A 17376-nucleotide genomic window follows, 5' to 3' on the forward strand; every position below is an offset into this window, starting at 1 on the left:
TCAAGATACCTAGTGTTTGATATTGTTTGTCCCTGTGGATTCGACCCTGACTTGCCCTGCTACATAGTTAGGAGGTTAGTTAGGAAATTACTTTTGTTAGGTGCGCGACACGCCTATCAACCACCGCACATCCTCCTCTCTCCTCTGTCGTTCTCAAACACCACCCAACGCCAAGCCACAACACACCGCCAACGCCAAGCCACGACACACCGCCAATGCCACCAACGCTAACGCGACCAACCACGAAGGGAAACGACAACGTCCTAGTCTTTAACGGCGCCCAAATCTAATCTTCACCTCCTTGAAATGTCGACCACCACCCACACATCACGAGTTTTTTCGTTTTTTAGTTGGATTTTTTAATTTTTGTGGTGATTATTATCATGTAATTTCATATTATTCTAGACCTAGGTTTACTTCCGTTTTATTCTTGTTTAGTTCTCGTTTTTCGTTTCTTATTTTTCTGCTAATTAGTTTATACTATGTAATTGTAGATCTGATTAATTACTTTATTTTTTTCATTTAATTTCGTTTGTATATATTTAAACCACTAACTTCGTTTGTATATATTTCATTTAATTTCATTTGATTAGTTTCTTATTTTTCGTTTGTATAATTACATTTACATCATTTTAGATTTTTGTTTTGGTTGCTGTAATAGCCCCATGTTTTTGTTGCTGTAAATGGAAGCTGTTGAACTTTTTTTTTTTTTCAATGAAGCCACAATCTGATGCAGTCGTTCTTGAAAACCACATCAGATTGTTACCATACTGATGTGGTTTTGGACCGCATCAGTTTTTTTGTTAGCAGCTGTGGGTCCATCTGATGCGGACCAAAATCGCATCCGTAAGCCTGATATTAACCGTATCAAATGGAGTTTTTTCCACTAGTGGATATATAGAATAAAAAAGGTACTAAAGTTTAATTTTCAACTTTACCTACTTGAGAACCATACCATATTTTATCACTTTACTATTTTATAATGTTGTGTTGAAGGTCGATGAATTATTGTTTCATAATAAAACCAATTCACCATCTTCAGTACTTAACGTTAACTAAAATGACAAATAGGTAGTCCCTTAGGGGGGCTCAAATTTTATTAAAACATTTACAGATTTTAAAAGCCCTTTGTTAGATGGGGGTGTGGGACGTCCACCCACTTAACATTTCACAACGATATATGTCATGAATTTTTTTTGTTATATTTTCTTTTAATTTGTTGCACGAAGACAAGGAAGCACATGGGAAGCAAGCAAAAGTAGACAATAATGTCATATAAGATAATAGGTCGTACATTTTTTTTTTTTTGAGATTATACCACCAAGCCAATTTCACGTGTTTCGTGATCTCATTCTTCGGCTGTATCACATGACCCATCAATGAAAGTGTAGCTCCTTATGAACTTTGTGCTACCAGTCCCATGGTTCAGTTCGACAATAGCTATAATACAACTATCAACAAACCAAAAAGAAAAAATTAAAAGGAGATTCGAGAAATAATGAGCTTCAGCGTGAAAGAATCCATAATGGTGTGTCCGGCAGTGGAAACTCCAAAACATGCTGTTTGGCTCTCATGCCTAGACTTAATGTTTCCCACGCCTTATTTACACACCGCTAGTTTCTTCATCTACAGTCCACAAGAGGTGAATAATGCATCAAAAGTTTTGACACGCAAATTTTGAAGGAGTCTCTAGGTACAGTTTTAGTGCCATTTTATCCATTAGCGGGGAGATTAAAGAAGAATGAGGAAAATAATCGATTTGAGATCGATTGCAATGCGGCAGGCGTCTCGTTTGAAGAGGTTGAAACAACGCACGTTCTTGCTGATTTTGGTGACTTTAAGCCCAATACTGAACTTCGCAAGTTGGTCTTACCTGTGTGCGACTACTCGGGTGGTCTCTCGTTGTTCCCCTTACTAATGTTACGAGTCACCCGGTTCAAGTGTGGGGGTGTTTCAATTGGCTTAGGTACTCATCATTATGTGACTGATGGAATTGGATATGCATACTTCATTAACTCATGGGCAAGAGTTGCTAGGGGGTTTGAACTCAATGTTCAACCTTTCCATGCCCGGGCTGTCTACCTAGCTCCGCGTGACCCACCTCAGGTTAGCTTCCAGCATTTGGAGTACGAGCCAGCTATACCACCCAAGGGAAATCAATGTAAGTCACGAGCTACATAATTGTGCAGTCCTTTGTATACTTATTACAAATGATTTACATTAGTACCTTGTATTTAGTAGTTAGCACAACAGGGATGCTCACTCCCCCGATCTTTTTTTATCTGAATATACTCTTACTAATTAGAACTTATATTTGTTGCACTGAACTTATTTTTACGTATTTTCTATTTTCTTCTATGTCATAATAAAATTAGGTGAAATGTCAAGGGAATGCCTCTTCAAACTTTCTAAAGATCAAGTAGATACCCTAAAAGTAAAAGCAACATTCCCATCCCAAGAAGTAGAAAGCTACAAGCTAAGTACATATGAGATTCTAGCCGGGCATGTGTGGAGGTGTGCATGCAAAGCACGCGGGTTAATTGACGATCAATGTGTGAAGCTCCATATACCAATTGATGGACGATCAAGATTACGAGATCCCACAATACCGCAAGAATACTTTGGTAATGTAGTTTTCTTCACAGCTTGTACTGCAAAAGCAAGTGATATCACTAGCAAGCCACTATGGTATGCTGCGAATAAAGTTCACGAGGCGCTACAAAAGGTGGAGAAAACAGAGTACTTAAGATCAGCAATTGATTATCTAGAAATGCAATCTGATATAACCAATCTTGTACGTGTCGCTTGTGATGAGAACAATCCATACTTGTCAATAAACTCTTGGGGTAGGATTCCGTTTTATGAAGCTGATTTTGGGTGGGGAAAACCCAAGTTTGTAGGGGCAAGCATTCTTCCTTGCAAGCCCAAGCAAGGATGGCAACTTTTCACTATGCATTAATCTTTCTACACTTCACATGCCCTTATTTGAAAATTACTTGTATGACATATGATGTCTTGCCAGCCAGCTATTAAATTTCATTATTTTCTGTAATTTCTATTGAGTGAAGTAATTCAAAGTTACTGTTATAGTTTAATTAAGTGCATAATAATTGGTGGATAGTCTAATATTTCACCTTCTTAGTCTCTTCATGAGTTTAAGTCTTTTGATTTTCTTTATAGTTACATGTAATAATGTTGCTATATATACCTTCTCTAAGTTTGAGAAATAAAAGTGAGAAAGTTTTTTCCCTCCACCTTTCCATATAATATGGTAGTGTATTATTTTGTTTCCTAACATTTGTGGTATCCGGAGCAAAGTATTCCAGGTTACGGTCCAAAAAGGTGAAAAAAAAGAGGAAGGTAAAGTAAGCGAGAGAAAAGAAAGGGTGACCACCATCACCTGCAAGAATCGTATAACCTAAAAAAAAATCCCAATTGAACAATAAACATTATAAAAACACAGAAATCACATAGTGGAGATTATGGCAAGCAATGCCACAAATTCTTCATCTCATCCCTTAATTCCAATCTCTAAGGGGGAAAAGTATCACTTATGGAGTCTTTTTTTTTTTTTTTTTGCTAAGTAAGAGTAAGTAGTATTAATCACAAGAAAATTCAATACACCAACAGCTAACCCCTAGGGAGCAAACCAACTAGGTTGGACTCCTCCACACAAGGGAAGCTACAAAAGTTTAGCTAACAACTAAACACTATACACTTTGCTCTTTACAGTTTCCCATCATGCTATATCCTTACTGGATATCTTCCTAGGCAAAACACTCTTAATTCGCATCACTATACACTCCCTAATAATTCTGTACACCTTCTCTGGTCTCCAGAGTACCATATTCCATTGAGCTTCATTCACTTATGGAGTCTTAAAATGAAGACAATATTCAAGTCCAAAGAGTCGTGGGATCGGTGGAGACCAGCTATACTAAACCGACTCCGGCACCCGCAGTGCCTGATCAACCGTTAAGGAAGAATCGCAAGAAAGATGCAAAGGCATTTCTCAGTCGCATTAGATGATGATATTTTTCCCAGAATTTCAGCAGCTTCTACTGTGGATGAAGCTTGGGAGATACTTAAGCAGGAGTATTTCGGTGATCAGGAGGTTATAAAGGTACGGTTACAAACTCTTCTTCGAAGTTTTTCTGAATTAACTATGGGAGAGAAAGAATCTGTGCAAACTTGTTTGTCAAGAGTAACTGAAATTGTTAGTCAGATGAAGTCATATGCTGAAAGAATTAGGAATGAGGATGTAGTAAGTAAAATATTGAGAAGTTTAAACAAAGATTAGCATCATGTGTGCCTGAATTATGGAGTCAAAGGACCTTTTTAATTACACAACATTTGATGGGCACTCTGTTGGCTCATGAAAGTTGGGTAAAGAAGGGTGATGTTAAAGTTAAAGAGAAGGATTTCCAAGTAAAGGAGTCTTCAAATAAAGAAAAAAAATTGGTGGTCATGGTAGAGGTAGTTATCGAGGTCGAGGTCGAGGCCATGATAATGGTAGAGGCAGAGGTATATATATATATATATATATATATTATATTATAATATATTATATATATTAATTATATATATTATATATATTATATATTTATATATATATATATGGCGATGTGTATCGATCTGATGAGTCAAGCCAAAATAGAAGTGCAATTCAGTGTCACTTTTGTAAGAAATATGGACATACACAAGGAGGCTCAATGTTGGAGAAAGCAAGGTGGGGAGAAGAGAGTTACAAATTTCACACAAAAGTGGAGGAAGAAAGCAAGTGTTCATTGCATGCACTAGTGCCGCTGATATTACAAATGGTGTATGGTTCACTGATAGTGAATGTTTGAACGATATGTCTTGTTCAAAGTCTTTGTTTAATTTAGAGATCTTGATGAATCACAAATAAGTGAAGTTCGACTTCATGATGACAAGAAGGTGCAAGTGATATGAAAAGGTATGATTGCCTTTAAAACTACTCAAGGCCATGTGATGTAAAAATTCTTCATAATGTGCAATATGTGCCAGATTTAGCTCTTAACTTGTGTTGGACAATTGATGAAGAGTGAATATTCTGTTGTGTTTGAAAATAATTCTCCTGTCATTTGTGACAAGAAAACTAGCAATACAATTACCAATATCAAAGTGACCCATAATAATGTTTTCGCTAGACATTTCAAATGATATGACTAGTGCCTTAGCTGTGCAAAGAGATAGTGGAACTAAATTATGGCACTTGCGTTATCGGCAGTTTAATGTGAAAAGCTTGGGAGTCTTGAGATGACATGAGATGCTATTTGGGTTGCCTAAAATGGGTGAACATGATTTTGTGAAGGGTGTGCCTATGGAAAGCAATGTAGGCAACCCCTTCCTAGTGGGAAGTCATGGAGGGCTTCTAATTTCATTGATCTAGTTCATACTGATTTGTGCGGTCTAATGAGAACAGAGTAAATTGGAGGAAGTCGTTATTTTTGTTGTCACAGATGATTATACTCGCATGAGCTGGGTTTACTTCTTGAAGTGGAAATCTGAAGCCTTTGAGAATTTCAAGAAATTCAAGGCTTTAGTGGAGAACCAAAGTGACAGGCACATAAAGACATTATGCACTGATCCTGGAGGTGAATTTTCTTGTGTTAAGTTTACTAATTTTTGTGATGAACATGGCATACGAAGGGAACTTATAGCACCATACATACCTCAACAAAATGGCATGGTAGAGCCCAAAAATGAAACCGTTGTGGAGATGGCTAGAAGCATGCTGAAAGTAAAGAAGTTACTTGATGAGTTTTGGGACAAGCTGTAGCTACTGCTATCTACTTGCTGAACATTTCTCCAACAAGAGTTTTGATGAATAGAACACCATTTGAAGCATGACATGGTAAGAAACCGCATGTAAGACACTTGAGAATATTTGGTTGTATAACTCGTGCTTTAGTTCCTTTAAATTTGCGTCACAAACTTGATAGTAAGTCAGAAAATATATCTTTGTTGGCTATTGTACTAAGTCTAAAGCATATAAGTTGTATAACCCTGTGGGTAGAAAAGTTGTTGTACGTACAGATGTCAAGTTTTATAAGGAAGAAAAATGGAGATGGAGCAATGATAGTGGGCCATCAGTGGCAGCAGTTCCAACTTATGTGCAACCAGATTTAGCACAACCAGAAGCTTTTGAGTCTGAAAGTAGTCACTAATTAATCATCATCAGATTCTATGCCAAGCAGCCCATCTTTCTCAGAGCCTAACAGCCCTCTTCCTCAGATAGGGACAATTCATGTCATTCAACCTCTTCTCCAGAGTCAACGTCAAGGAAGTTTTGTTCAGTAAGAGAGTTAAATGAGTCTTGTACTTTTGCTCTACTTGTAGCACATCCCACTTTTTATGAAGACGCAAAGAAAATCAAGCTTGGCAAGAAGTAATGAATGAGGAAATGTCAGCCATACGCAAGAATGAAACTTGGGAGTTGGTTGATATGCCAGAGGATAAGAATGTTATTGAGCTAAAGTCGGTGTTCAGATCAAAGTTCAATGTTAGTGGAAGTATTCAAAAAGCATAAGGCTCGGCTCATAGCTAAAGGATACTCACAGCAGCAAGGCAGTGATTATGAGGAGACTTTCACTCCTGTTGCTCTTTTCGAAACAGTAAGAGTTTTTATTGCCTTTGCAGCTCAAATGAACTTGCCTTAGAGGTGATCATGCCTTAGAGGTCAAACGAGCCTAAAAAAAATACCCATTGGATGTGTCGGACCTAGCTGGGCGAAATTCGGGCCAAAATTTTAAGCCCATAGCCTCTATTCGGGTCAAAAGAGCGGGTTTTTCGGGCCACATGCGACCGGGCCAAAAATTAGACTAAAAACTCATTTTTAGCTTGCCCAAAGAAAACAAATTATGGCTGGCCAGGCCGGGTCTGACCGCGGGCTAAAAAATTGCTGCCCAAACACACCCAAAATGTCGGGACAGGCCGGGCTTTTTTATCATCTCTAAGTTGCCTTTATATCAATTTGATGTGAAGTCGGCCTTTTTGAACGGTGAACTAAAAAAGGAGGTTTATGTTTCATAACCTCAAGGCTTTGTTGTTAGTGACAATGAAAATAAAGTTTACAGGTAGAGGAAGGCACTTTATGGCCTAAAGCAAACCTCACAGCTGGAATGGTATAGTAAAATTGATTTTTTCTTTATTGAAAGCAAGTTTACAAAAAGTGATAATGAGCCCACTCTTTCTAAGAAGCACCAAGGAAATGAAGATTTTCTTTTATTGCGTCTGTATGTGGACGACATGATTCATATGGGTTCTTAATAATCTATTATTGATGACTTTAAGTCAAATATGATGAAGAATTTTGAGATGACTGATTTGAGCTTGTTGTGATATTTTTTGGGGCTTGAAGTGAAGCAAGGTGAAGACGGTATTTTTGTTTGACAAGAGAAGTATGCAACGTTAAAGTTGCAGTAGGATGATGGAACAGAGCTAGTTGATGCAAGGTTATTTAGAAGCATAGTTGGTGTCTGAATTACTTGTCGTTACATTTTATGTAAGTGTGGTGTCTAGGTTTTCCATAACCCAACAAGGCAACACCTTGACGCTGCAAAATAATTCTTTACTAAATTGATGGAGTTGTAAACCTTGATATATGGTACAGTAAAGTAGCAAACTTCAAGTTGGTTGGTTTCACTTATAGTGACAGGTGAGGGTGCTTAGATGATCGTAAGAGTACCTCAAAGTCATGTTTTTAGCTCTGGATCTGGAGCCGTAACATGGAGTTCAACGAAGCAATAGACAGTGGCATTATCATCAGCAGAAGCAGAGTGTACAACAACTAGTGTAGAAACTCGACAAGCATTATGGCTACAGAAACTTTCGGGTGAGTTAATTATGAGCAAAAGGATGCTATAGAGGTGTATTGTGATAATAGGTCTGCAATTGCTTTGGCCAAAATCCCTACTTTTCATGCAAGGAAAAAGCATGTAGATATGAAGCATCATTTCATCCAGAAAATTGTAGCTAATAAGAAAATTATATTGAAGATTTATGGTACAAATTAGCAAACTGATGATATCTTCACCAAATCGCTTTCTAGAGTCAAACATCTTTTCTTTAGGATAAAGTTGGGAGCTAGTGACTTTGAATCAAGGCGGGGTATTGAGTGAAGGATTTCAAAAAGAGATTGTTGTAGTTTTAATTAAGTGCATAATAATTGGTGGATAGTCTAATGATTCACTTTCTTAGTCTCTTCATGACTTTAAGTCTTTTGGTTTTCTTTATAGTTACATGTAATGTTGCTATATATACCTTCTGTAAGTTTGAGAAATAAAAGTGTGAGAAAGCCTTTTTCCCTCACCTTTTCCATATAATAAAGTAGAGTATTATTTTGTTTCCAAACAAATTTCTTAGGGAAATTTCCTCAGGTACCCCTGAGGTTTGACGTAATTCCCAAATTACCCCTCACATTTGGAGAATTCCTCAGATACCCCTGAGGTTTGTGTTTGGGTCTAAAATACCCTTACTAATGACGGAACCCTAACGCCGTTAACTTTTTTTTTCTCTCTTTCTTTAGTTTTCACTCCTTCCTCCCACCCTCCTTCATTGATGAACCTCCAAACTTTTCTCTCCTCCCACCATCTTCCCACCATCCTCCAAATTTTCCAAAGTTTTCTCAGAATTTTCTCTCTCTCCTCCCACCATTCTACCCATCTATTTTTTGGTACCCAAAACGTACAACCCCATTCACCACCTGACTGCCTCCCCACCGGTGAACACCATTCTTATAATTTTTGCATTCTTGTTAAACAGTAGAACAAGAGGAATTTTCCATCTTATAAGCAAACTGGGTCATAAAAATTCTGCTTCAATTTCAAAATATGAAGTTTTTTTTTTAACTGTGTATCAAGAAAAATTCATTCCTTGGGCTCAAACCCAGAACTTTACACAGAAGTGAGAGGCAACATGAAATATAGAAAGATCACATCTAAATATGTTTAAGTTGCGCATCAACAAGCAAATACAAAAGAGAATCAACAAGTAGCAAAATTTGAAGCGACATATTTTTCGTCTTTTCAATTTTCAACTGTAGCACCATTTGAGGTTTCAGCCATTGGTTCTGCTTCTGCACACTCTTCAGCTCCAGATTTGTTCTTGCCTTTCTTCTTTTTCCGTCTTTTCAATTTCAAAATATGAAGTACTCATAGCATAAGTTTAGTATGGTGGGTCAGTTTAATGGAGTAATGGGTTTTTTTAAGCTCCAATGGTGGGTCAATTCTGGCGTGAAATTTTCTGTCAACTGAATATTGGAAACTCTAATATGAAAGTTGTTTGATTTAGTTGTTGTTGGATGATTTTGGATTTTGAAGCAGTAGATGATTTATTTTGTCTTTGAAGTGCTTAAAAAGCTATAGTTTGATTGCAGTTTGATTGTGAAGAAGATGAGTGGTGAAGAAGAAGATGGGAGGAGAGATGAAGGAGATGAAGATGGAGAGGAAGAGGGGAAAAAATTACCAGCGTTAACCTACCGTTATTAGTAAGGGTATTTTAGACCCAAACACAAACCTCAGGGGTATCTGAGGAATTCCCCAAATGTGAGGGTTAATTTGGGAATTACGTCAAACCTCAGGGGTACCTGAGGAAATTTCCCAATTTCTTATATATTCAAAGATTAATAATAGTCGATCACTAGAATATAGATGTTGTTTGCGCTTTTTGCTGATCATTTTCGTGTTTGTGAAAAATTTATATGGACGTGGTTAACACTAGCTAGATTAGTGTAGACAGCTAGTACATGTGATTTATAAAAAAAGAGGGTCACCATATTAAAAAAATAGATATAATAGATTGGAAGGGTGATTGTTGGAAGCGTAATGGGAACTCACTAATACTTAATATAATAAGTATAAGAGAAAATAAATGCACTATAAACTAATTCTTTATTGTTTATTTATGGGTGACTACAAATGAGTTACTCATATTTATATTATGCAAAATGCTAAATTATGTAACGTATTCCCTACCTATCGTTCCTAAAGTTTCTCTTATTCTCTGACAAAATAATTACGTTATTTTATGCTTATTTACCAACTTACTATTATTAGATTTGTCAAGTTTAATTATTTTCAACACTCCCCCTTAAACTTGTTTTTCATACTAGATCAATTAGCTTATTCATTCTTTGGAAGTCATCAAATTTTAGAGGCTTCATAAAGATATCATCAAGCTAATCCAGTGACTTTAAGTATTTCAATTTAATCTCCTTTGTTTTTATACACTGTCTCATAAAAGTGGAACCTTGTGTCGATGTGTTTGCTTCGATTATGAAACACGAGATTTTTCGCTAAGGCAATAGCTGATTTACACTCATCATTTGAGTTGGTTCCATTTGCGACAACTGCAATTCTTTTAACAATAATTGGGCTGAGTCATAACCCATAAACATTCATAGCACGTGTTTTGGATTTATGGCTCTCACTAATCAATGACACCACGACAATTATATCAAAGCACACTAAGCATTTACATAAAAAAAAGTACTTAAATAACCTTACGCGTGAATATGGACACAACCAATTTTTCTTTCTTTCAGAACGATTCTTTATTGGAAATCCAATAATAAATGACCCTTTTATAGAAATCTTGTTTTGCAAAAACTTTGCTCAATCATTTTTATTATCACAACAATCTTTTAGACACAAAGGAAAAAATGCTAAGCTCTATCGCTTTAAAACAATATCTTGATTGGGATCCAGCAAATCCAAATAATAAGGCATATATTTCCGATACTAGGGTATTGAGGCTTGAGACCCCTGAAAATGGGGTCGAACATAACGCTGACAATAAAAAAAAGTACTTAAATAACCTTACGCGTGAATATGGACACAACCAATTTTTCTTTCTTTCAGAACGATTCATTATTGGAAATCCAATAATAAATGACCCTTTTATAGAAATCTTATTTTGCAAAAACTTTGCTCAATCATTTTTATTGTCACAACAATCTTTTAGACACAAAGGAAAAACATGCTAAGCTCTATCGCTTTAAAACAATTTGTTGATTGGGATCCAGCAAATCCAAATAATAAGGCATATATTTCCGATACTAGGGTATTGAGGCTTGAGACCCCTGAAAATGGGGTCGAACATAACGCTGACAACAAAGGTGGAATTTAAAATCTCTAGCATTGGTTTGACTTATAGTCTTAACAGTGGGGCGTGGAGGCTTGAAACTCCACCACGTGGGCCAGCCATACAACTAATCACTTTACTTGGGTTTAAACCTAGACAAGTTTAAAGTGCATAACACCATTCCAAATATTCTTTACTAAACACCAAGTCTCCTATTACTTGGTACCACTCAAAATACATTACAGAGCGGTAGAAAGCTCCACTAAGAGACCTTCAAGGCTCACAATCTGCGGCAGACTTGTCCCCTTTCAAAACTTTTTCAAAAACGTGTTTTTAACTTTTTCCAAAATTCACTCAAATCGTTGTAGAAACATATTTCTAGATAGATTCGAGAACGAATCCACAACCTCAATTTAAACGTGTTTAAAACACTTTCACACACTACACAACAAATTGAACAATTTCACATAGCCTTTGGTAGGATAACTTCCTCGTTGACTAAACAGAGCCAAATCGAGCTACTTAGGTATCACAGTAACGATATGCTCTATTTACATGAAACTAAAGCTTACTTTATACAAAACCCCTTTTTAGAACTATGACTCAAAACTAACACACATTCAATAACACACCATGAACCGTTCACACACTATAGTCTCACGAAATAAAATTTAAAGTCAAGCACGGATACATGAATCACATAAACTAACAACTCCATCAACAATAATGGTGTTATTACCCTTGCGTACCGATACTCAACAATCCAAACATAGCAATCTAGAGTTAACTTAAACTCACTTATCAAGGTTCATGAAATAGATATGGTCCACTATACTTCCTTAGTTTCTGTTAGATTCATTAGTTTCGACCGAAACAACTAGTCATGGACTTGTGATATGATACACGTAACCCTTACTCACTTAAAACTTAATCAAATTAATCAACTACACACTTTTACCACTATAATAATTTAGTCTCATTCTTCGAACAAGACTTAATTAAATTGAGTTTACACGCATTAAACCATTCCTAATGGCCTCTAGGTCATTAACGACGATTTGTTCAACTTTAAGTGGGTGTCTAACACCCCAGGGGGACACAAAAAGGAGATCTTTTTATAAGTTATAACCAAGCTATCTCGAGATTCTCAACCAATAAACATGGTACAACTGTAACTCCACAACTAGAGTTATTTCATTAGATAAGGGCAAGGAACTACGGAGCTTGTAGCTTGTCATTTAAGGTTAGTGGCTACCACTCAAGAAGTTTGCAATGACTTTAAACCAAATACTTAGATTACTTCAACTTATACTCCTAACATTACACTCAATTAATGAGGAGAGACTCTCTTCGTTAAACCAGTCTACATTAGACTCGCTAACCATTTAATGTTATTAGACCTTGATCACTACAAAACAATTCACACAGCGGGGAATTGCACATCCTACCATCGACGTGACTCGATTTGACATTATGCCTTGCATATGTAGCCACTCCATAGCCTTAATAGATACATGACAATTACTAGTTGTTCTATAATGGTGTCAAACCGACTCCTTGACACCGACAAATAAACAGTAATACTTTACCAGGGTCAAATGGTTGATCCTTAACATTCTATGAGATGCCTTTGACTAGTCACGTATATGCTACGTGAAACCGACCTACTTGGACTTATTCATTTTTCATTTAGCTAAGCACTTCACCACGAATATTCCATGAAAGTCAATTAAACACGACAACTTACAGTAGATAGTCATCTCATGACTAACTAGACTACTTTAAGCTCAAGTAAACAAGGTATGTAGGCATGACCAAGAGATCTAATAACTCAAGTTTCAACTCTTGTTATCGCTTCAACACACAATCATACACTAAAAAGTCAATTCATAGTACTTAGTCAACAAGACTAGCATATCCAAGAGATAACCAAATCATTCCCTATAAGGTTTTCAGTTAACGGTTCACACCAACTACATACAATTCGTATATGTCATCACGTAACTCAATAAAAAGGCCAAAAGATAGACAAGTAGTTAATCACTAAATATTCTCAAGGCCAAAAGATAGACAAAGTACGGGATGTGGGTGAGTCTAACACCACAAGACACACAAGAGCAAAAAATAAAAATAAAAAGGAGTGTCACTTTAAATGGAATAAGGCTCACCCCTATTAACTATAATAGTTTGTCCTAATGCGAACATAAAAATCGGCGAGCTAGATACTTAAATGAAATAGGTGATGATAGAAATTAACATCAAGACGGAATGTCACCTTAAAGTTCCTTTAAAATGGAACTAAATTTTGCATTGTGTGACTCAAACTTGAGCTTATTATAACAAACTTTCGACTATGCACCAACTTAAAATCACAACCCAAACAAGGATATACTCGAAATGGTTTATCTTTACTAGCCAATCATTCCAAGCATGGAAGCCAACACAACTTAACTAGAGTCAAACATGAAACTCAACTAGTTCCACACTTAGCAAACTCATTGACTTTATCAAGTCAAACATCCACATAAGAGGGATCAACAACAACTACCATACACAACAACTACATGTAATCACTTACTTCCCAAATCTCAATCTTACCTCGACTTTTCAAATTTCAAGACTTTTATTTATTTAGTCTTACTTAAGTCACAACCTCAAGATTACAACTCTAAGAACAACCTGCTAGGTCACAAAAAACTACCTCGAGGTAGGGATGGATCCAACTTTGCAATGTTGATGCAATTGTCAAAGTATTTTGTTTTTTCCATTTATGGTATGCCGTGGTGATTGTGAGTGTTATAATAACTTTAAGTTGAAGTTCTAGATGTCGAGTTGTGAATTATTTTACGTTTTTTTTGGTGAGTACGCCCAACCATGTAATAGTGAGTTCATACTGTATGAGTATTTACTTCTAATTTTTTTAAGAGAGATAGTACTCTCGGTTTGGGTTAGTTGTTGCTCCGCAAAAGCATTAACTACTGAATTTGGAAATGCTTTTCGGTATTGTGATTGTAACAGGTTTAAAACACCTTTTCTCATTTCGAGTTGTCCATTTTACAAAGGAAACTCTGCCGGAATTTCCATAAAATCCTATGTCATTATTTAAAGCACTTGGGAACAATAGTGTAGTTATGAGTTGATTTCACACTCTACAACATAGTCCAACGAGTGTACGTGACAGTAGTGGCTCGGTTTAGCTTGACTTAGATTATTTCCCGTCGTGTCTAAGCCTTAGTAAGGGGGTTGATTCCCAAGTTTATATGTGATCCTTGAAAGGATAGTTGATTGTGTATGTAATGTATTCCATGTTTCTTAGTTACGACGTCGTATTAGTAACTCGTCACATGGTGATAGTTGAAGTTCTAGTTGAGACTCTAGACCAATAGATCTGTTAGACAGTAGGGTTGAGAAATGGATAGTAAATGTTTTGTGGTCACACCACAATACTAAGGAACTACTCGTAAGACCAAGGATGTCATGTGTTTATGTATCCCCATCTCTTGTTCATGTCATTGTTAGTTACGAGGGCGTAACTTCCTTTTTAGGGGGGGTAGATTTCGTGCCAATTGTATGTTTGGTGCTAAAAGTTATTATTTCATATGTGATGTATACCTAATTCATGTATGATTAGAAGTTTTATGGTAAAGTTTTATGGTAAACCTTGTAATATGTTGCATGTTTTACTTCGATCTTATAGTATGAACATTTTTAGTTGAAATGGTTGTATGTCTACAAGGTTGATCAAATCAATTGATCTATGAGATGTTGGTTCTACTTGTTATGGTATGAATATAGAAGTTGGAATTATTGTGGTTATAAAGGTGGTCAATTGAATTGATGTATAAGAAAATGAATTAGTTACCGGAGATGTTCTCCGAAATGATTTGATTGTTGGAGATGTTATCCAGAGTGATAGTAGTTGGCTAACTTATAGAGTTAATGACTTGTTTTTAAAAACAAGAGTATGAGTTTGGTCATTTGAGTAATACTTTAAGTTTTGGGACAAAACTTATTTTAAGGGGGTAGATTGTAACACCCCGTATTTTTATACCTGTTTAGTGATCAATTATATTATTTTAGTTTATAGAAACTATTTTAATAGTAGTAGTTGTTGCTCGATCAACAAGATAAAAGAACGACTTCTTCCTTTTTATTCTGTGAAATTAGTCAAATAAAAAAAATGCATGTTCCCTTCTACTCGCTTTTACCCTTAAAAGGAAGTTCATTTCTTACTAGCTTATTCATAAACGTTCGGTCGCCTTTTGAGGGCTCCCGAACTTATTGGAAAGAAAGCGGTAGCAACACTGACTTCGTTTTAAGATAAAAGAAGATTAGCCTTTATTGAAGGATTTTAAGTGAGGCGTAGCTTCGTCCTGCCTTAGAACCGAGTGCCCTTCTGTTCCCCTTCTGTGCCACCTGATTTTCTCTTTGGAAATAAGGGTTCCCTCGATTGAAATTTTTCATCGAATATGGAATCCTCCCATGGGTGAGAAGGTTGAGGAAATATGTTCTGCTTCTGGCGGCAACATGTAGTGGTGGTAGTTCCATTTATGGTTGACCTGAATCAATGCCGGGAATACCATCGCCGCCATAAGGTGTGTGAGAGGCACTCTAAGACTCCTGTCGTTCTTGTTGGAGGGAAGAAGCCGCAGTTTTGCCAACACTGTAGCGGAACTAGAGAAGTAGACATCCTTCACGGGGGACTATGCTATTGCATTTTAATAGGAAGTTAGAGCATTAAATTACAGTTAGAAGTTAAAGAATTAAGTTACAGTTAATTGAATCAACTCAGTAGTTGTCAGTAATATAATGTAAAATGGAAAAAGGTTTTCATATAGTTAGTAGTATTTATAGTTTGACTTTTATTGACCAAGCTGGACCAGTTTTGACTTATGTTGACTTTGTTTATTCTTTTTGGATGAAATTTAAAGTGGGTTGTTTTTAAAGGTAGTCAAGACTCATTAACTAGGTTATGTCGTTTATGTGTAAACTTATAAAGTATAATCAAGTGATTTATGTATGCTATATTATATTATATTGTAGATCGCAGGTTGGTATAAGAACCTTTTTGACTTGTAATTGAAATTGGTTGACCATGGTTTGCTAATAAGGTAAGATTTCATATTAAGTTTGTAAAGAATATTTCAGAAAGGATTTCATATTGATTTGTGATTTATATTGAGTTTGGAGTCATTTTCACGATGCTATTTATGGAACTTTTAATTATTTTGACGATATTTTTTATCAAAATATTTATGAGATTATTTAAGAGAATCATATTAAAAGGAAGAAGTTCCTCATGAGACAAGTTTGAGGTTATTAAGAGGAAGTTCCTCATTGTTACTAACATTATTAAGTTTGTATAAAATGTGGGGTTGTCGGTAAGTGGTATTCCTCGAGTATGGAAAGTAGGTTGAGTTAATGGTGTTTCAACAATCTATTAGTAGTTGGGAGTATGTTGATCAATACTCTTGCCAATTGTCTTCCTATCTCGATTTGTTATCGAGTTAGGGGTATGCATACTAGGGACTTTGGTGTTTACCTTATCTAGTGACCTTAGCTAGCTCATTAGATTTATATTACTTCCTACTCACATATTCAAAAGGTTATATTTGAAAGTTTTACATAATGGTTTAGAAAGAAAGTAAAGTGGATTTGAATTATTGAAGATTGTTTATTATATTCAAGTTGAATGTTATCACTAGTGGAAAAGGGCTGCAGTCAAAACATCCCTAAGGGCTGTGTTTTTGGCCAGCAACCCTTTCCGTAGCAGCCCTTCACTAAAAGCGAAGGGATGCAATTTTAAATCGCAACCCTTCACAACGAAGGGTTGCAATTTAGGCCCAAAACAGCAGCCCTTCCATATTGGAAGGGCTGCGATTTTTGGCCTAAACCGCAACCCTTCTTTGTACAAAGGGCTGCGGTTTTGACCATAATCGCAGCCCTTTTGATCCAAAAAAAACAATTTTTTTTTTTAACAACGGCAGTTATATAGACTCTAGAATTCAGTTCAGGTCAAAAATCACCATTTACCAATGTATTTAACCTATAATCTACCATATTTGTCAAGGAAACATAGTAATTCATCCAAAAAAGAAACCCTTACAAATAGTCAGAATCTAATTTACCAAAACAATGATTATGCAAGTATTGAGATTATTACTTTGTAGAACAGCAATTATATCCAAAATGGTAAAATATGGGGAAGCAGATAGAAATTTAAATGATTAATTTAGGAGAAAAAGAGAGAGAGAGAGTTAGAGTTTTTTG

The 17376-nt window shown here is 36.0% G+C and overlaps 1 protein-coding gene and 1 pseudogene across 1 annotated transcript; both read left to right on the top strand.

Moving 5' to 3' along the window:
* The first annotated feature begins 1081 nt into the window (after positions 1-1081).
* LOC125496099 (anthranilate N-benzoyltransferase protein 2-like) lies at positions 1082-3254 on the top strand (annotated as a pseudogene).
* Positions 3255-3997: 743 nt separating this feature from the next.
* LOC130590257 (uncharacterized) lies at positions 3998-5803 on the top strand. The gene is made up of 2 exons (XM_057392322.1): positions 3998-4264; positions 5447-5803. The coding sequence occupies exons 1-2, from the start codon at positions 3998-4000 to the stop codon at positions 5801-5803; spliced, it is 624 nt and encodes a 207-aa protein (XP_057248305.1).
* Positions 5804-17376: the final 11573 nt, after the last annotated feature.

The sequence above is a fragment of the Beta vulgaris genome, assembly GCF_026745355.1.
Source record: "Beta vulgaris subsp. vulgaris cultivar EL10 chromosome 3 unlocalized genomic scaffold, EL10.2 EL10_2_Chr3_s1, whole genome shotgun sequence".
NCBI classification, from domain to species: domain Eukaryota; kingdom Viridiplantae; phylum Streptophyta; class Magnoliopsida; order Caryophyllales; family Amaranthaceae; genus Beta; species Beta vulgaris.